At 37.4% G+C, this 20,518-nt stretch overlaps 3 protein-coding genes across 5 annotated transcripts; 2 read left to right on the top strand and 1 right to left on the bottom strand.

Annotated features, from left to right (window-relative positions):
* Positions 1-1,181: 1,181 nt before the first annotated feature.
* LOC135633697 (coniferyl alcohol acyltransferase-like) lies at positions 1,182-2,829 on the top strand. Its single transcript, XM_065143500.1, has one exon. The coding sequence runs from the start codon at positions 1,324-1,326 to the stop codon at positions 2,695-2,697; it is 1,374 nt and encodes a 457-aa protein (XP_064999572.1). The 5' UTR covers positions 1,182-1,323; the 3' UTR covers positions 2,698-2,829.
* A 232-nt stretch (positions 2,830-3,061) lies between these two features.
* LOC103977628 (pyrophosphate--fructose 6-phosphate 1-phosphotransferase subunit beta) lies at positions 3,062-16,751 on the bottom strand. Of its 3 annotated transcripts, XM_065143498.1 has the most exons (17): positions 16,362-16,750; positions 16,095-16,256; positions 15,891-16,012; positions 14,183-14,236; positions 13,929-14,035; positions 13,713-13,818; positions 11,628-11,691; positions 10,800-10,888; positions 9,664-9,795; positions 9,368-9,538; positions 9,143-9,258; positions 8,628-8,739; positions 7,199-7,283; positions 3,753-3,797; positions 3,569-3,637; positions 3,355-3,479; positions 3,062-3,201 (listed from the first exon to the last, which is right to left on the bottom strand). In XM_065143498.1, exons 1-16 carry the CDS (start codon positions 16,543-16,545, stop codon positions 3,403-3,405), a joined length of 1,695 nt encoding a protein of 564 aa, XP_064999570.1. In that variant the 5' UTR covers positions 16,546-16,750; the 3' UTR covers positions 3,062-3,201; positions 3,355-3,402. The 3 variants fall into 3 exon arrangements, with proteins under 3 accessions (XP_064999570.1, XP_064999569.1, XP_064999571.1); XM_065143497.1 differs by having other exon boundaries at positions 3,062-3,479; XM_065143499.1 differs by lacking the exon at positions 9,664-9,795 and having other exon boundaries at positions 3,062-3,479; positions 16,362-16,751.
* Positions 16,752-18,737: 1,986 nt separating this feature from the next.
* On the top strand, positions 18,738-20,091 carry LOC103977627 (glucan endo-1,3-beta-glucosidase-like). Its single transcript, XM_009393196.2, has 2 exons — positions 18,738-18,878; positions 19,003-20,091. Exons 1-2 carry the CDS (start codon positions 18,803-18,805, stop codon positions 19,947-19,949), a joined length of 1,023 nt encoding a protein of 340 aa, XP_009391471.2. The 5' UTR covers positions 18,738-18,802; the 3' UTR covers positions 19,950-20,091.
* Positions 20,092-20,518: the final 427 nt, after the last annotated feature.

Below are 20,518 nucleotides of genomic sequence, written 5' to 3'. Positions count from 1 at the left end.
CTTCGGGTAAGTATAGTACTGATCCGATATATTGAGTGCCGATACATGCTGAATTTAAAAGTAAAATTAAAAATATTGAGAAAATTTTACTAGATATATGGTTTTTATCGTAATATCTAGTTGTGTCAAATTGTATCAATCTTGTGTCAGACATTTACTAGAGGGCTAACTACATATCATCCTCTTGTAGTTGGATTACTTTAACATATTGATCCTTATTAAAATTTTATATTAGAATTCCTATAATTATGAAAGTTAAACATCTAGTTCCATTTACCCTTGCATCGTCGGTTTTATCAACGGAAGCATGAAAACAATGGACAAAAAGATAATTTCAACGATTTAGTTATTTTTTTTTTGGTGGCTGACGATAGCACTTTTGGGGTCACGGGTGATTATTGTAGATAAGGAGGGAGAAGCGATGAGAGTTGAAGTGATAATGCAAATACTGACAGTTTGCATCTATGTTAAACTCGCTTTGCATCTACACGTCGGTCGACGCAGTGCGTCGACACCTGCATCGTCGTCTCACCTCTCACCGTCGCTCTCTCTTTGCATCCACAACAATCACCCACGACCTCTAGTAGCACTGTCATCCATCACTATCAAAACGTAACAGAAATATTAAAATTATCTTTTTGTTTATCGTTTTCATGCTTTAAATTTTTTAAATCTAAATATCAGAATGCTAAGGAGGTATAACTATAAGAGAACTAATATGTAATTAGCTTTTTATCGGATAATATTAGGTCTCGTATCACCCGTATCATTAGTTTAGTCTAATCAGTTGGCAGGTAACATGTCTGATCAATAAATATCATTCCTACTGAATCGTGCTGAACGGAATTACAAAGTGTCTATGTATAGATTTGTTTATAACAAACTGACCATTTCGTGCATGTACAGCATGCTCGATTAGCACGAACTGTTGACTTCCAGCTGAAGACTGCTAAGTCTTGACGGCATGTAAATAAAAAACATGGCCAAATCTCTCGGTAGCGTCTGGTTAGCTTCTATACCCAAATAACTATGACCAACTAATCCTAGTCCACTTAGTTAATGACCTCGTTAGATTAAGATAATAAGTAGATCTCAAGTTGAGATGGTTAGGAGCATCTTCCGAAGTCAACGAGCCCTTTGATCATAGAAAAATGGTAGAACAGAAGTACGACGAACAAGTTTTTCGTAAATGTGTCCACTCTACAGCACTCCAATAAGTGTATAAACCTCTCAGGGAGGTCTCCCTTCCCCACAGAATAACAACCCATTGGACGTATTCGTCTTCATCTTTCTTGGTTCTATTTGCAGTAGCTCCCACTAAAAATGTTCTCCAATCTCCGAATGAGAGTCGCCAGCAGAAGCCTCGTCAAAGCTTCCCATCCTTCCGTCGCAACTAATCATGTCCTCCCAGTTTCCAATCTCGATCTTTTTCCCAACGACTTCCAAGTCGCATTATGTTCCATCTATCCAAGACATACGACGGGGGACTTCGCTTCCGTTGCTGACGCTCTCCGCACATGCCTCCCTGCGTTCCTCGATCACTACCACCCGTTCACTGGCCGGATCGTGACGAATCCGGAGACGGGCTTGCCTGAGGTCCACTGCAATAACGAAGGAGCGGAGCTTGTCGTGGCATCTTCCGACGTCCCATTGGCTCACGTCGACTTCCACGACACCGACGGCTCGCTGAACCAAATAGTGCTCCCCTTTGCTCACGATGTCCCTCTGTCCGTGCAGGCTGTGGAATTTGCCTGCGGTGGCTTCTCCATCTCGTGGGGCACCAACCACCTCCTCGTCGATGGCTACAGCATTTGCATGCTCGCCACGCATTTGTGTGAGCTCGTCCGGACCGGCAAGCTCTCTGTTTCCCCCAACCATGACCGCTCCTTGTTCCTTCCCCGTGTGCCACGTACCTACAGCCCTGCGTTGGCCCGCTCGTTCGTGCCATGCACCTCGGACAACCTGTTCAACGTGCTCAACTGCGAGGTCAACGTCAGGCGCGTGTACTACATCGAAGCGGGCGACATCGATCGCCTGCGCGAGTCATCAAGCAAGGCGGGCCGCAGGGCGACCCGCATGGAAGCGGTGTCCGCGTACATATGGAAACTATTCGCCGGAATTGTGGAAGACGCGGGCGACACCTGCTGCCGCATGGCGTGGCTCGTCGAGGGGCGAAGCAGGCTCAAGGAGATAAGGGACATGCAAAACTACATCGGGAACACAGCGACTTTCGCCACGAAGGAGGCGAGCACCGAGGAGTTGGGGAGCGGCAGTCTTTCGCAAATCGCTCGGGTGGTGTCGGCGTCGATACGTGAGGTGGCGAAGAAGGAGCATTTCCAAGAAATGGTGGATTGGATGGAAGAGCACAAGAGGGAAGGGAGATGGGTGGAAAGGGTAAGTGTCGGGCTTGGGAGCCCTGCGGTGGTGTTGACTTCGTTCCACAACTTTGGGGTGGACTTGGACTTCGGGTTGGGGCGACCGGTGCTGGTGATGCCCGTCGTACCGAAGGGAAGGCTCTGGAGCGCTTTTCTTCAAGTTGTAGGGAGTCCCAAGGGCGACGGCTCATGGAACGTGAGCGCGCTCATGTGGCCGAAGCTGGCTAAAGCGCTCGAGTTGGATGGTCTTTTCAAGCCCATCACTTCTCGGTATCTTGGTTTGGTCACACCCGCGGCTCCTCGTCCTGTCAGCAAACTCTAAGATTAGACCATCTCATGTCCAATAAACTTGAGAATAAAGATGGCTTTTTTCTTTCGTTTCCTTATGTTGCCAAAATTTTGATTCCATACAGATTAGATCAATGTTGAAATTGTCTCTCGTACCTGTGACGGAGGTAATGTTTTGATGAGTAGAGATTGGGAACAGAGAGAAAGAAGAGTACCTGATGGCTGGAAGAGATGGAGGCAGGAGAGTGCTAAGCCTGAGGACAGAACGTAAAAAAATTATACTAATGTGTTGCGGTTAAAAGGACTATCGGAAGTAAGAGATTCAATAGATACTGCAAACGAGTTTGACTAATCCTTATCTTTTCGATACTTGTAGAATTCGCAATTATAGGCACATGTAACGAGTACTCGGGGACTGGATATTATTACATCTTTCAGCGTACGATTACACAAACAGATGCAACACTCTTAAAAGTTTGTCGAGTCACTCTGAAGTTAGAAACATACCAGCCACCTATGTTTTGAAGGGCTAATCTTTCTACAAATGTTTAACAAGATGGTGGTCAGAATCTGACTTAGTAGGATACAGTTTAAATCCAAGCAACAATGCTAGAGGCATCAAGAACACTGATATTGTTGATTATAATGATTAAAATTTAAATGCAAAATATGGGCATATGCATAAACAAACCTTCAGTTTGTCTTTCCATTCTCGAGGTTAATATTGGGCAACATCTATCTAAGCCTGTGCTCCAAGTTCCAGAAGCAAGGTGTGATTGACGTCATTAGATCCTGGACCAATAAACTGAATGGGGCCTGCAAAGAAGTTTAATACAAAAAAGGACGCTTGTTCAATAAGTTACACTCTATGACAGCAGACTTGGCAAAAAATGAAGACATGATACCAGGGCTGATGTATCTGTTCTTGAGAGCCCATACATCTCTCATGGATGCAAACTTTTGAAATGGTGCACCTAAGTAATAATTGTAATGGCATTAGAAATCAAATCCATCCAAAAAGAGATTTGACTGCAGATACATAGGACAATGATAGAAGTAATCTAATCTCATGATCTGTGAGAGAGCTACCTTCAAGCTCCACCATTGCCTTCTTGATCACTGGCTTGAACTTACCTGGAGGCAATTTGTGTCTTATCAGAAAAAAATCATACAGCTGCAAGTTAATGCTAGGATAATGTTCAGGAAGAAGTGTTTCAGTATCACCTGTTCTAGGTCATATAGCTCAACAACTAGAGAGTTAATTAATTGTCCAGGAATTGTTAAAGTTTTGTAATTTTATTACTTGATCATTTGTTGTATACTGCAAGGGTAAGCTATTTAACCTCTCTTACTTTTGCCGTTAACTAAGTTTTCAGCATATACATGATTGGCAGTGACCATAAACAGTTCAAGCAAATGAACAATTATAATTTGCACTCTGCAAATGATGATCGATGATATTTATTACTTATCAGCAGCATTAGGTAGACTGTCAGCCAAAGATTGTCAATCGTCAATAGGCCACAAGTTGTCAACAGATGAGCATCCATTGTAATCGATAGATCATGACCATTACAGATGATCCTTCAACCATCAGGGAGACCATTGGCTGATAGTTGCAATTGCAAAGGCAACCAATGATAGACTATTGTAACTCAACCATAACACTTGGTAAACTGCCAGCAAGCAGCAAATAATCTTTGGACCCTTTAGCTGTTGGTCTTTATCAGTCCTGATCACTGTGGTTGATTTTGATTGGGGAATGTTGGGTCACCAGCAAGAACAGGAAGGCTAGTGGTGTGACTGATAGGTCATTGACCACCATGTAATTTGCAGATCAAGTGCAATCAGACTATTAGCCAATGGTAACTGATTAATACTGATAAACAGTTAACTGGCAACTGCAACTTGACAACAGGTATAGCCGACAACAGCATGCATAACACAAGATACTTTCAGCCTTCCATTATAAATGGAAATCTTGAAACCGTTAGGTCCATTTGTCTTGATCACAACCCAATTCATTTAAGGTGACCTTTCAGGTTTCACATGTTGTGACATTCAGAAAAAGTTTGAAACCATAGGTCAAGTTGGGTCTTGATAAAGCACATGTTTCCTTAATACTAAGGTTTAACGTGACTTGACCCTGATTTTTCTCTGAAAAGTAAAGCATGGCATCACTTAACCATCAGTCCCCACCTTACTCGACCAACTAGCTATATAACCACACTCTAAGTCGAAAGAATTTTCACCAACCAGCAGGTTGGACGGTGTGTGCGCCATCCTACCCCACAGAATTCCACCCAACAAAAATCATCAAACTGAAAAATGAGCAAAAGAAAATTAATTTGTTCACTGTGGGAGAAAGTGGTTTTCAAGATGATTTTGGAAGAATAAAAAAACATGAAGCAACCCATTTTCAAAAATTTCAGCTTCTTGCTGTCCACCTTGACTACTAGAAATAAAAAACAAGAGTAAAGATAAAGTACAATGGAAATAAAAGACAGAAAAAAGGCAGCAAAAGTAGGGACTGTAGAAGCAAAGCAATCTTACATAATTAAAAAGCAATGATACTTTTGGCAGATCATTTGAGCAATCGACATCATCTCATCAGAGAATAAAAGAAATAGTATCATCAACTTTCATTTTTAGCTGTTTTGTGGAACTCTTTCCTTAAGCCTTGGAAAATGGAAAAAAGAAGTGGAACAATTCGAATTAGAAACAATAGCCAAAAATCATTTAATTCTCTCAATCTATCTCTCTCTCTCCCCACCCTTTTTATCTTTCTTTTATTTTCCCTTGTTTCCTTTTTTTTTCATTTTCTCCCTTTAACTTTCTGCAAAGCACTTAAAACATTGACAACTGATATAGTTTGAATGTGATAAGACAAAGTATGAAGGCTCGCTCATGTGAGCATATTATTCACATCAATAAGGAGAAAAAGACTTCCTTAAAGATCTAAAGTAAGATAAAGATAATAAATTATCAACAAATTTGTATTTAAAAAAATGCATCTTTTCACTAATGAGATAAAATTGACAGGAAGGCATGCAAACATTTAAGTTAGAACCATGAACACAAATTTTCGAGGCCATAGATTTCAGAATCAGCACGACTGTATTTGAGTTATGAATTACAATCTAATCAATAAAATTATCCAGTAGAGAAGTATGGCCAAAGAGAACACAAGTTTAAAGTAAATCACTTTTAGAGCTATTATCTAACAGAACATTATGCATAACATAAACAAATAACTTAAGTGAAATGGTGCTTTCTCGTTTTTGGAGATCATTGCAATAACTCCAATTAAAGAAGAAATGTTGCAACTTGCAAGATCAATGTTTTTTGAATAAGGGCAATCAGATTATCAGATTCTAGCATAACAGAGATGATAACATTGAGACAGATGGTTGTTAATTTTAAACTTAGATTATGGAAACAAACTAAAAATATGAAAGCTTTAGTTTTAAGTAAAACTAAAAAGGAACATACAACACAGTTTTTGAAATTCTAAGAAAAGAAATGACAACATTGGTCAGATGGATACAGAAAAAGTTATCACGAGTCATGAGTAAGTTCAGATATCTTTAATCTATCATTCAATGAGGAGGGTGATGAAAATATTATTTCATATAGTAAAATCTTGGTGATTAATGTGGAGAGAGGCATTGTGGATTTTCTGTGATCATCAAGGGTTTTGTGCAACATTGCACACCTCGAAATAGGATAAATTGAATATAATTGTATAAGATGGTATGACATCTTCAAATGAAACTTATATATGCTAGGACCAAATGGTATGAGTCAATTAAATTTAGCGATACGAGGAAAGGTGGAACGAGATCTAATAAGTCTACCAAAAACAACAAAAAGAGTTTCAAATGATCTTAGTTTAATTAGAGCTGCTTTTTTTTTTGTTTTTGCAAGTGGTAAGTGATGAAGGCAGGATTTAATCCCAAGACTTTGCTATTCTTACCAACTAAGCTGGTTAACTCCTTCAAAAAAAATAATTTAGGATGAGGATTGAACTAGAGATTTGCATTATATAAAACTCAATGGTAGGAAAAGAACATTGTAGCAGACCCCAAAAATGGTTAGGACAATACCACTAGTTGTTATTCTTGTTGTAGACATGCCCAAATGACAACCATAGAAAACAGAAAAGGTGTGTAAGGAAAGGCTTTCCTATTGTCTTAGATTGAGAAAAAAGACAACATTGCGACTGAATAAAGATTATAGAGTCAAGCTGGGTTGAGGCGAAGTTTCTTGTTTTGAATTTTGGAATATGCACAAAAGAATCATGCAAACAAATCAACCAAAGCTCCAACCGCTACCATATCTCACTAGAGACTCAGAGATAGATATTTCTTAAACTAAGTACCTCATTAAGGTATAAAATGTAAGACGAAAGTGCTTAATAAACAAAAGGCTTATACTCAAACTTTAAATTTCTGAACTTGGAAAATGGAAACCTAGATGGGCAGAATAGAGACCATGAATTCACAATGAGAAAGAATCAAAGAGAGATAGCATACCATGTCTCCTCTCAACATCCATCAATGAAGTCAATGCAGTCCCTCCAACAGTCCATTCATTAACAGGAGCACTCAAGTTACCAACCTAGAAGAAGCAGCCAGAAAAGCAATTAGCTATCAAGAAACCTAGAAAATGGACACTTGTATTATTTCTTGATTAACAAAAGAACATGTAGATTTTGTTCAGTAGAATAGAATGAGCTAATGGATAGTTGATAACTCATTGTATCTCATACTAGGACATGCACCAAGCAAACTCCATGGCAATCCAATCAGTAACCAACTTCATGCAACTATTATTGGGCAAAAGTAGTTGAGCTTGTTGGGCAGTTGAGGTAAAAGGAAGGCCAAAGGCCAAAGGTGAGTGGTCATTCAATTAACACGAACATGGCATGTAAATTAGCAAAGTGACATTAGTACAGAAACACTAAGAAATAAGTGTGATACAGAATACTGTAAAGGTTAGTGTCAAGATAATTAATCAATCAACAAATTTTTTTGGCATTGGCTGGCTCTTGATGTAGAGTGAAACCAGATACAACTCAGTTAGGTAGGAGTCCAGTAAGTTAGATTGAGCATGGGTTTAGTCATCATGAGTTTTATCAGCCTCAAAATACGACCTTTCTAAAGCAGGCTATAAATTACAATCCACAGAGCTGATAATCAATTTGAGTTATCAGGTTCTTTATTTAAGTTGGTAGGATTAAGGGCTCAATCCTACTAATAGGATACTAGTTCAATTCTATACTAAAATGCAGGGTTTGCCAAACTGGGTACTGGACCCAACTCTGAGATTCATCAGGCCAGTACATACCAGTCAGTACCAATGTACCAACACATGGAACACTGGTGGTAAGTACCGGTGTTTCGAAGAGGAAGAAAAAGGGAGAAGAGGAAGGGACGGTGGAGGAAGGAGGAAGAAAGAGGAAAGAAGAGGCACCAACGGAGGAGGAAGAGGAGAAAGACTTACCTGAGATGTGCAATGTGCAGTGAGGCCACAAGTGCACCCCGGTCTGGTAGCCGCCTACGTGAGAAGCATCAATCGCAACATTGGCGATGCTCATGAGCCCTGCAGAGGCGAAGGTGACACTCACGAGCCATGATGCTCGTGTGAAAAGTGGGAATTAGGGTTTCCCACTTGTCTTATGTGGCAGATCAGACCGGGGTGGGTCCGTGTACCGGTTGGCACTCGGACTGGTACATGCCACCCGTTTCGTACCAGTCCGGGCAAAACAGCAATCCTTGCTAAAATGTGTGTTCTTGTACACAATATATAGAGATTGTGGCAATATATTATATACTGTACGTATACGACATGTAAAGACATTATTCAGTTTCCTGAGTGAATATTTATCTAGCATTTCATGATGGAACTATTATAAGAAAAGAAAAACTCTTTGAAATAAAAGAGTGAAGTGATGAAGGTAACTGAGGATATGAGGCCAGTCTTTCCAGAACACAAGAGAGCTCCTGCAGCATAACCCAATGCATAGCAATAGGTGGCATCAAAATTAGTAGGCAAGCCACATCTACCCTCATATCTGTAAATGTAAATGCAAATGCAAATCCTTAAGATAAACCAGACAGCAGTACAAAGAACTAAATATCTGGCACTAAAATTAATTTAAAACATGACTAACAGAGCCTTGAAATGTGTGCATAAAAATTTGCAAACTAGTGGTGTGAGGGTAATCAATTTATCAATCAACAAAAAGGGCAGCCCAACACAATGCTTTCAACAATGCAAGGTCTGAAAAGGATCAAATGAATTCTCTTACATGCAAAGAGGCTATTTTCCCAACCATCAATAACCAGGTTGCAACAAGAGCAATCATATCATAACCCGAGGCACAAGTTATCAATCAACAAGAGCCGACATTTGGTGTCATCCCTAGAACAATCACTTAAGTCAGACCAATTAAATAATTGATAAGGTATCCTTACCCAAAAAAGTGGGATTGTCCTTTAAAGTGTCCAGCATATTTACCCTCTAACTTCCTCTTCTCCAACTCAGTTTCAACCATGGAGATGAGCATTTTCTCAGTTTCAATTTTTGAAACCTGACCAGGTAACAGAAAAAGGCTATGAACAAATGGACAAGCTAGCACTCTTTTCCGCAGCAAAGATCAACAAAGAACTTCCAAATGAACAATAAGTACTTCCTATTACCTGTACATTTCCATGTGGATCTCTTTCTAGCAACAATTGCTCTTTGATTGCCTGAGGAAGGAATTCAAAAAGATGCTGAGACTGATGTTGGAGTTTCTTTTTCCACAACCCGTCTTCATCAACTACATCATGAGCTAGAATTTCATTTAGTTCTGCAATAAGTTGTTGAACCTAAAAAAGAGGCCATGTCAATAATAATACAAGATGATCTGCAAACAAAAAAATGAAGAACAAGGATTTCTTAAGAAATTCAATTAAATGATTTTTGAAAACATAACAAAATTAAATATAGATACCTCAGGAATAAAGTCAATTAATCCTTCTGGAATAAGTATGACACCATAATTGTAGCCAAGTTCTGCACGCTTGCAGATTACATCAGTGATGTAGTCTGTGACATTTTTTAGCGTTTGCTTCTTGGCAGCAACCTAAATAATGGAGCAATAGAAACTAGAAGAAATATTTGATATGGTGTTGAATAATTTATGGCCAGGGATTTACAAAATGTATGGTGCAAAATACAATTCAATTGATCTATATGCACCTAAGCTCATCAAGCATGAGCACAAGATTTCTACAGAAAGTCTTGCTAGAAAACATTAGAAGTTCCTACTGCAGACCATATGAAAAGTGTATAATATGAGATCAATGATTTAAGATACTCAACAGCAAAGTAGATTTAGTTTAAGGCTTAGATCATTATTACAGAGGAATAGTAAGGCAGATATAGAACACTAGATGAAACAATTTCTGTCCCCTAATGTATCATCAACCTTCTAGTTCTATAAAAGTCGAAGGTGTGCTTATATTTCTTCTTGTATTTGCTACAGTGTGTTATGGACTGTTGACTTCACTCCTCGCAAGAGTAAACTACTATTATGTGTATCCACAAGGGCAGACATCAGATTTCACTCACTGTTAAACAACCTATATTTTGCTTAGGATTTCTGCAAAGTTTCCTTTTCAGAGTCACTGATTACACACATAAGCAACAAAATCTACATAAAAAATTCCCTGCTTCATAAAGACATGCCTATTAGTTTGCTTCAATTTTGTTTAACAGTTTGCTATTTTCTTCAAGTCTAAAACAACCCTCAAAAACGTCATGATGGACTAATTTCAATCTAAGTCCTGAAAGTGCATTATAATAATCCATAAATAGTGAACTATTTAAGGTTAACAATGTGTTTTCCAACCCACACAGGATGCCGATGAACCCTATTTGATCTTACATCAGAAAAAATATCATACAACAAGTTAAGAATTGCTTAATTCAGATAATGATAAACCATGTAGCAAGAAGATCTACAAATGAGTTACCTTATAATTAATAAATATTGCCTAAAGCTGTCTAAGGAAAATCAATAATATAAGTTATTGATTGTCAAGTAGGTCCTGAACATGAAAATCTAAAATTTAACAAGGAAAGCACCTCTTCACCAATGAAAGCAATATTTGGGTGTGTTTGTAGAGCACATTCCAGCGTAATGTGAGAAGCAGCACGCCCCATTAACCTTACAACTGCATAAGCAAGTTGTTTTGAAAAGAAATGAGGAGCCAACAGAAATTTAAGATTAGCAACACAGTATAAATAATTTCTGCAAAATGTTATACTCTGTAATCTTTATAGTAACTAAGAGGCTAAGAGCTAGGTCCATGCAGTGTTACATACCAGGATGCCTACTGACTTAGTGGGTAAACCATACAAAGCAGAATGTTAAGAAATGAAAACAAACAAATCATCTAAATAATACCAACCTAAAAGGTCTGAAAGCTAATTTTGAGAGCAAACAATTTGAAATTAGTTTGGCATCATAAGTAATGGAAAGGATTGAATAACTTCTATATGGCCATTTCAAACTAGACCAAGACATGCATTATCATGCCAGGTTTGTGTAAGAACAATTATGAAAAAATGCTTCCTGTGCTCCACAAACATATAGGGAAAATGGGCAAAATTTTCATAACTTTTCCAGGGATACAATTGGTGGGTTTGCTGGAAGTAAATTTGACCTTATCAAAACACATTACAAGCACAAGTATTTGACCTGTTTATGACAGATGGTGCAAAAATTATTCTCAAGAAATAACCAATTTAGCCTGTTGTGCTAGCAATTAGCGGCATACAAGCAATAACCACCAGATGTCTCCACAAAATTTACATTCCACCATCGGTATATTACAGAGAATGCATCAAATACTTTAGATAAAATACTAATGCAACAACAAAAGTGCACATCTCAGAATATAATCGGCTTACAGTGATAATATTTTCCAGTTGACCTTGCATCTGTCATGACATTTCCTATCATTTCAGAATATATCTGCAATATAAGAAAGAATCTCTTAGAAAATTTGCAATGTTACCATGTCTGAAATGAAAAAGAGGACTTATAGTGGTAGGGTTGGTAAGGATGGCTGCACTTTCATATTTGCTCCCAGAAATATGATTATTTGATACTTGCATGGCATCACAAGAGTGCTTTTAAGAGCATGTCAAGCAAGTAAAACATGTTCATATCTTTGTTGTGCATATTCTCATTAACATATTTCACAATAAACAGTAAAGTTTGCATAATGATGATAAATAGAAACGGTCAGATGATAAAAGTACAATGTCATCAGCAGCAAAACTTAAAGTTTGGATGTGTAAATTAATAGTCAATTGACAAAATGATATAAAATGCTCCAAGTATCTTCTAGACCCAGGAGTACGCCTTTGAATTACATGGAATTAAAGCGCTTAATGGCACTAATAACATAATTGCATACCATGAGATAAGTATTTTTACTAGGTCTGGAAGATTAACATAGAAGATATTTATTTATTATGACAATTAATCAAAAATATATAGAAGAAAGGCTTGCATGTGGCTTTTCTTGATCAAGAAAAATTCTATAAGAGTTTCAATAAATTAATCATGGTGGACTTCAGGAAAGAAATGTATAAGTTATATTAATGTGATAAAAAGATATGTACTCGTAGAGTTGTCACTAGTTTTATTACTCAGTGGAGAATGAACAAGGTACTCTATAATTGCAACTGCAGATCAAGAATCTATTTTGGGTCTTTGTTTTTTCATTTAGGTCACTTAATAATTTACTAGCTACATTCAAGGCAAATTTCCATAGTGTATATTATTTGTTAATAATATTGTTTGCTTGATAAGAACTTGGTTGGAACTAATTGTGAAACTGGGAGATAGAGAATAAACAACCAACGGTCTTAGGATAAGATTAAAACTGAATATATCAAATATAACTTTAAACAATGACATAAAATAATTTAAAGAATAATTAAGATAAATGGATAAGGAGTTCTTAGGTGTAACATAGTATTGGATATACCAAACCTATTATTCAATAGCAATGAAAAATCAACCAAGACATTGTTGACAACACTAAAGCAGGATAACTAAAATGAAGTGGGACATATGACATTTATTTGATCATCATATGCTCAAATTAAAAGAAAATTTTCATAAGATGATATGGACCAAGCCAAAGGAGGTCATCATTGATAATGATCAGTGGCATGCTGTGAGGCAGAGGAAATACTATGGAAACTTTACCAGAAACAATAAAAAAAAGATTGACTTATGTATAAATTATTGATATTGCCCTAAACTGAGGTGAATGGCGGGAAAAGGTCCATGTAGCTGATCTCAAATAGTTGGAACATTATGGCTTCCTGCCGTATAGTTTATGACACAAGCCAATGATGGAAAACAGATCAAATAATTAAAATTTTCAGATGCAATGTTAGTGAAAACATAGTGAAGGATAAACACTAAGGAGCAGATGGATGTTGGGGATCATTCAAAAAAATATAGTGAAGGATTATATGTCACCAATACATCAAAGTTTCCATACAAAATGAATCAAGATTGGTTGAAAAAAAATGCAATAATGATAATATAGTGAAGGATAAACACAAAGGAGCAAATGGATGTTGCAGATTATTCACAAAAATATAGTGAAGGATATGTCACCAATATGTCAAAGTTTTCCTTACAAAATGAATAAAGATTGGCTGAAAAAAAAAATGCAATAATGAGCATCAAGAACCTCTACATCATGAAGCCTAGAAAACTTTGCAACAGTATTTATCCTAAAAATCCTGTCAATATGAACAGGAAGCAATAAGCCTACAACAAATTGCTAAGAGTTATTTCTTCATAACATAAACATTAAAAATGCACTTATTCACAATAAACACTAACAAGTGCATTTCCAAAGTAATACTGACATGTTTAATGCAAAATTTCAATATTGCTTCCCTTAAAAACTTGAATTAACACAGCACAAGAAAGAAACGGAAGGTACAAAAAAGGCATCATTTGACCTTGCAGGCTGTATCAAATCCAAAACTTGCTGGAACCTCCTTGCATTTCAAATCTCCATCAATTGTTTTCGGGCATCCAATAACCCGAGTTTTCATATTCTTTTGCCTAAACATCCAATATTGTAAGAAGTGAATAAATTAAAGAGTGACACTAATCATCGACATCGTCAAAATGATTGAAGTATTATGGTTCCTGAATTTGTTCCAAAGTTCTACCTAAAATATTCAGCAAGGAGGCATGCATTCGTGTTGGAGTCATCACCGCCAATAACAACAAGTCCATCCAAATCAAGTTTCATGGCTGTCTCCTCAGCTTGCTTAAACTGATTCATAAGACCATGAAATGTAATGTCAGGCATAGTGACAACATTGGGAAGCTGTCATCATAATAGGCACACATAATAAAGTAGTAAAAGAACTTGACAAACTATTTTTTACACAAACAATTTGCAAAAAGATAAGAGAACCACCTGTTCTGGGGTTTCAATTTTGTCCCTTCCACTGCAGATCATATCAAATCCACCCTATTCAAATAAAACACAAGACTATTAAGTATTAACTCTTGGATCATATTCGTATAAATTGAAGAACAGAGTTTTTATTTATAAGTTACATCTATCATCCATGAAGATTACTGTGCCATGCATAAGGGCAATTAGGGTTCTAGTCCTAACTATGTGCTTGGCCACCAAGAATGCAAGGATATCATATTCTCCATGCCAAAATATGGCATATGGTCTACATGTTCATTAAGCCAATTACGACAAACACCATGGTGCAAAGAAAATACTCTACATGTATGGTAAATGATACTAGATTATATCGATAAAATAATATAATACTTTTGTATATTTAGGATATTCATTCACTTCCCAAAGGGGAGAGGAATTACCAGAATTAAACCCATCAAATTGGCTCTCTGATTTGGTCCACCAAATACTACTCAAACTTTGAACCGAGGATTAGAATCTTAATCAGATGTGATCAGATGCCACTAGACTATGTGATATACTGATGTTTTGCGCAGAATCAATGAAATAAGCAATTAAAAAAAAAAACATCAACACCAATCTTTGGTTGCATCAACAGATTCCGGTCAGTACATGTTGCTTGACCAATATTTGAAACCTTGCTTGAAACTATTTACAAAGTAATATAAGAGAATAATAACATTTGAACATAAAACAGACATTTAGTAATTTAATAATGTTCCAAAAACCATATTCTTCAAATCTTTCCAAACTAAACCATTTTTAAGCAACCAACCCAAATCAAATCGCTAATATTATTTGATTTGGTGGCTTTAGCCAGAGAGTTTTAACTGGTACCTTTATTGGCTGGATCAAGTTACATGATACAATGAAATAAATCAACCTTAAATATTCACAAGTAACAGTTTAGTTCAATGTTCCAAAAATCTCTTAGGGTAAGTATATGAAAAAAAATCTAAGAAAGCACATTTTAGAAGTATTCTTTTGTGAAACTACTTTTAAGTTTCACCCATATGACTTGTTTAGTACTCCTTAGCAAAAGTAGTCTAAAGAAATAAGAAGCAAATGTCCCCATGCCAATAAGTTGAATTCAGGTCCATAAACCAGATGCAAGAAATCCTAGATTTAAAAAAAGGCAATTTATGGACTTGTACTTTTCCAAGAGGTTTGTCTAAAAGTAAGTTATCAAACAACATTTTTTGCTAAAATAACTTGATTAACTATTAAATCTGCAGAAGTCCTCAACAAAATTCCCCTGTCAGTTGCTTCAAAGTTCTAAAGTCAGACCAGTAATGATGCTTCACCAAAACCATATCCTTAATACTCTTTTCTCTTGCTTTGTGAAAGTGCATTATAATTGTATAGCTGCTCATTACCTCTTGCATGGAATAATTGTTTTGCTACATATGACAGTAACCCTATTATTAGAGAAAAAAATCTTCCAAAATGTTTGATACATAACGAGAATAAATATATTGGTCACAAACTTCAATTGTTAATTATTCCTTTCCTGCTCCGCTTGTAGAGCTATCAATTTAATTATTTACTACTAATATCCCTTCCTGCTACTCAAAATCTCAACCACCAGGTGGCTCAATAACCTAATATTCAATGTTAAAATCCAAAATCCCTATTCAATGAATATAATTTGACAGTACAAAACAACATTGGATTAAAAAAAAGATACCTGGTTTCTGTAGGGATAGATGAAATCTGGAGTCAGCTCAACATACTTGTACTTCATAATCCCAGCGGGACCTCCCTTGAAACCATACAGGATGCTTCCGTTTGTCCGCTCCTGCAAATAATCTACCACATTGCAAAACAAATAAACAAGCGCTAAATCGAGGGTTTAAACATAACTAAAAGTGAGAATGAGATAATGGCTCACCAAATATCCCAGAGATGACATTGTGTCCACCTGGAGCCTGACCACCAGACAACACGACCCCAATCCTCAGACCTCCGGCCAAATCTGATGGATCTGAGCCAGTCGGCACCAGGTTTGCCGATGGCTGGCCGAACAGATTAGGAAACAGCTTCGCGATCTCATCTACAAATGTAAGCCACAAATACCGTCACGAGCATAAACAAGAAACTTCTATCCCAAATCCTAAATCTCTTTTTATCTGTCAACGACATCTGTCGGGAGCGCGACCTGGGTTTCCGGCGGCGGAGCTCGGGGGGCCATCCACCAGCTTGAAGGGGCCCTTGAGGACGGAGGGGAGAGGGAGGGGGTGGTTGAGACGGCTGGTCTGCACCTCACTGTAGACGGAGGCGAGGCGTGGGGGGGCCGGGCCCTTGGCGCCATCGTTGACGAGGACGGAGTTCGCAGTGGCCATGGATGGCGGAGATCGGACCGAACACAGGAGGGAGATGAGGGATAAGAGCGAGTGAGCACCGCACCGAGTATACTGAGATCCCTCGCTTTTATGATAAGAATTTGGTTAGCAAGAAGAAACCGTCGTTGGAGGCTCCGCCGGTCCGGTCAGGGAGCAGTAAAATGAACGAGGAACCCGTGGCGGTTCGGATGATTGGATCTCTGAGCAAGTGGTGACTGCATCAATCGGCGTGCGTTTTAACGGATAAATTCTTTTATTTTGAAAAAAAAATCAGTGGACACATTTTTAGTAGTGTGCCAATTTTAATGGATAAATTCTTAAAAAAAAAAGAAAAATCAATGGACACATTTTTAGTGTGCCAATCAATTTAACTGATAAATATTTTAATAATAAATCATAAAATTATGAATTCAGATCTCATCTCCCTCCCTTATTTTTATAAAAAAAAATAAAATATATTAAATTTAAAAAAAATATGATCGATATAAAATAATATTAATAATGAAATGACCAAGTTAAACTTCACCATCAATTCGAGTCCATTATTTCTAAATTAAATGATGAGAATTTTTGTCGGAGGTGTAAAATGTCAATATTTATTGTCATTTGTGTCAATTCAGTTGGAGGATAATGTTTTGCATTTTATTTTTCGTAAAATAAGAACCAAGTTAGAGTCGGTATGCATCACGTCTAAAGTTTGTAAGTATTTGCTAAGGTTGTTTTTAAAAATATTTAAATAGATTATTTTTATATAATATTATTTTTTATCTATTGGTTTCCAACTAGTAAATATATTCTTTGGATATTATATTAATGTGCCAAAGCATCTTTTCCCCATCTCTGAAATCGACGTGTATAACCTGTTTAATGCATTTCATGTTTTGAGTCTCGATTATTATTTTTATGAACTAATAAGTAATAAATGAAATTATCTTATTTATGAACACAACTCAACTTAAAGTTTATGTAACAATAATTAAAAAATATTCTCTAACATATCATCATGTTTGTTGAAACAAACTTTTAAATACTTAATAAAAATATTAAAAAATAAAAAAAAAGGGGATAAAAGCACATATGTCTTTCTCGGCCCAATCAATATCATAAAATGCATACCTTACTTTTATATTCAAGATTAGAATCCAATATTGGGAAGTTTATATCTAAATTTTCTTAAGATGTGTTATCAAAAGTTTTGACAGCCCGTGATCTATTTTATGGCGAACATCACCTTATTGATTGATCCATATAAAAAATAAGGGAAAGGAGAAAAAAAAAATGATAGATGGCTAAGGATATTTTAGATACTTAACAAAAAAAATTAAGATAAAAGCACATAACTCTTTCTCCAAAATTGGCCCAATCAATATCATAAAAAGCATATCATGCTTTTATATCCAAGATTAGAACCCAATAAGAAGTGTAGATCCAAATTTCCTTAAGATGAGTTGAGTTGTCTTTGATGGATTCGAAAGCTAGTTTTGACCTTCTAATCTAAGATTCAATCGCATGGGATAACATATCAAGTAATGATTTTTAAGCTAATGCAAGATAGTCCATAATCTATTTTATGGTGAACATAGCAAAATCAATGATATATATGCAATTATGTTTCTAATGAGCGATTGAATCCTGAACCAATTTTTATCAACAAAGCTAGTTGACACATAAATTAGTATTTTGTTGATACTTAATTTCATATTTTTATAATAAAAATATCAATAATATAGATTAATAAAATATTTTTTTATACTAAATGCAAAATTTTTATTTTCTAACGATTAGTTATCATCAGATGTCAGCATAAGATTTTATTAGTTCCGTGATTCTTCAATCATCAAAGCTTAGGTGTTGCAAACAATTGGTGCAGCCCATCTTAAGAACCAATCGACTGTTTACGTATCTGTCGGGCTACCCGCGGAGGATACGATCAAAGAACATGAGATGCCGCTATCATACAGCCTAATGCATTCTAAGAAAAGACATTACCTTACTGCCGATGATAAAGACAACTCTGAAACGAAACAGAGACAGTGTCATATTGTTGACGGGTTTTACACGAAATGAGAGAAGTGTGGAAGATGATGAGCAGACCGCCGTGTAAGGTGGATCGATGGGTTGTGGCGCCTGAAACAATGACCATGGACATGTTTCCGCGAGCCAGTGGAGAATGTCGATGGTCCTGCCAACCCTCTATATAAGCGAGGTGTGATACCATCATCCCACACTGGACGACAGACTCCAGAGAGCTATTGCCATGGCTATTCCAAGAATTATTTGGTCTGTATATTCCACTGCATTACTGGTTTCAGTCCTCACGGCAGTGCCTGCAAGTATGTTGCCTCTCACTTCCCATATTTACTTCAGGATGGAATTCTCTTTAGGGATAATTCGCCCTTTATATAGCCTTGCATAAATAATTATATGTCGATGGACTAATTGATTTGTCTGCATCAGGTGTAAGTGCCATCGGTGTCTGCTACGGGAGGCTCGGAAACAACCTACCTCAGCCCGGCGAGGTAGTGAACCTTTACAAAGCCAACAAGATCGGAAGCATGAGGATTTATGATCCCAACCAAGAAGTCCTTCAAGCCCTACGAGGATCCAACATCCAACTGGTGGTAGGTGTTCCCAATGAGAACCTTCAATCGTTGGCGTCCGACCCTTCAGCAGCAAGCAACTGGGTGCAGAAGAATGTTGTGGCGTTCAGGCCCAGCGTCTCCTTCCGTTACATAGCAGTCGGCAACGAGGTCATCCCCGGCGGCTTGGCACAGTACGTCCTCCCGGCCATGCAGAACGTCCAAAAAGCTCTGTCTTCCGCTGGCCTGCAGAACCAGATCAAAGTGTCGACCTCGGTTGCCACGATTGTTCTCGGGACTTCTTACCCTCCCTCTGCTGGTGCTTTCTCTTCTGCAGCGCAAACGCACATGAACCCCATAGTGCAGTTCCTAGCGAGAAACGGAGCCCCGTTGCTGGTCAACGTGTATCCTTACTTCTCCTACAAAGACAACCGGAACCAGATCTCTGCGTCTTATGCCTTGTTCACGTCCACGGAAGTCGTAGTGAAAGACGGGCAGTTTGGTTACCGGAACCTGTTCGATGCAATGGTGGATGCAGTCTACGCGGCGATGGAGAAGATGGGCGGATCGAATGTGGCGATTGTGGTGTCCGAGAGCGGCTGGCCGTCGGCCGGCGACTTTGCAGCAACGATCGAGAATGCCAAAACATACAACCAAAACCTGATAAGGCATGTCGGTCGAGGAACTCCAAGAAGGTCGGGAGCGCCGATAGAGACTTACATCTTTGCTATGTTCAACGAGAACCAAAAGAATCCAGAGCTGGAAAAGCACTTCGGTCTCTTTAATCCAAACAAGCAACCAGTTTACCCTATTAGCTTTGCTTAAGCCAAAAACCTGGAGAGGGTTACTAAACCTGTTCCCATATATCCATAGAATAAAGCACCAGAAAAGCCTGAGATTTCTGGTCGTTGGGTTATGTCATGTATTAGAAACTTCTATCTATACATAAGGAATATATAGACCATCAGATTAATGATAACTGATAAAGAATATATAATACATGACATAACCAGTCAACTATCACTAGAAATACAAAGATCCAGATAATCCAATACTCTCTTGTCCATATAGATAAAAATATAAAAATAGTTTAATGAGTTGTCGTCCATATGAAATATTCATATAAATATTTTTTAAAATCCAAAGAACAGGTAGAGTCAATTACGAACTATCTTCCCAGTAAAATATTTATAGAAATATTTTAAAAGTTCAAGGGGCAGCTCGAATCGAATACGAAATATCTTTCTTATCGAATATTCATGTATTTTTGAAAGTCGAAAGGTAGCTCAGATCGGTTACGAACTATATCTCCTGAGAAATATTCACGAGAATATTCCAAAAAAAAACGTAATGATAACTTAGGTCAATTATGAACTATTTTCAATCTTTATGAG

The sequence above is a fragment of the Musa acuminata genome, chromosome BXJ3-3 (assembly GCF_036884655.1).
Source record: "Musa acuminata AAA Group cultivar baxijiao chromosome BXJ3-3, Cavendish_Baxijiao_AAA, whole genome shotgun sequence".
Taxonomy (NCBI): domain Eukaryota; kingdom Viridiplantae; phylum Streptophyta; class Magnoliopsida; order Zingiberales; family Musaceae; genus Musa; species Musa acuminata.
Note: the sequence above shows the minus strand (reverse complement) of the source record. Positions and strands in the feature narration are given on the sequence as shown.

Coding starts and splice junctions, on each gene's coding strand:
- LOC135633697 (XM_065143500.1), top strand. CDS start 1,324: ATGTTCTCCAATCTCCGAATGAGAGTCGCCAGCAGAAGCCTCGTCAAA.
- LOC103977628 (XM_065143497.1), bottom strand. CDS start 16,545: ATGGCCACTGCGAACTCCGTCCTCGTCAACGATGGCGCCAAGGGCCCG. Junction 7,284..8,627: donor AGACTGGCCTCATATCCTCA/GTTACCTTCATC, acceptor TGCTTCTTCTAG/GTTGGTAACTTGAGTGCTCC. Junction 3,638..3,752: donor GGCAATGGTGGAGCTTGAAG/GTAGCTCTCTCA, acceptor ATTATTACTTAG/GTGCACCATTTCAAAAGTTT.
- LOC103977627 (XM_009393196.2), top strand. CDS start 18,803: ATGGCTATTCCAAGAATTATTTGGTCTGTATATTCCACTGCATTACTG. Junction 18,879..19,002: donor CCTCACGGCAGTGCCTGCAA/GTATGTTGCCTC, acceptor TGTCTGCATCAG/GTGTAAGTGCCATCGGTGTC.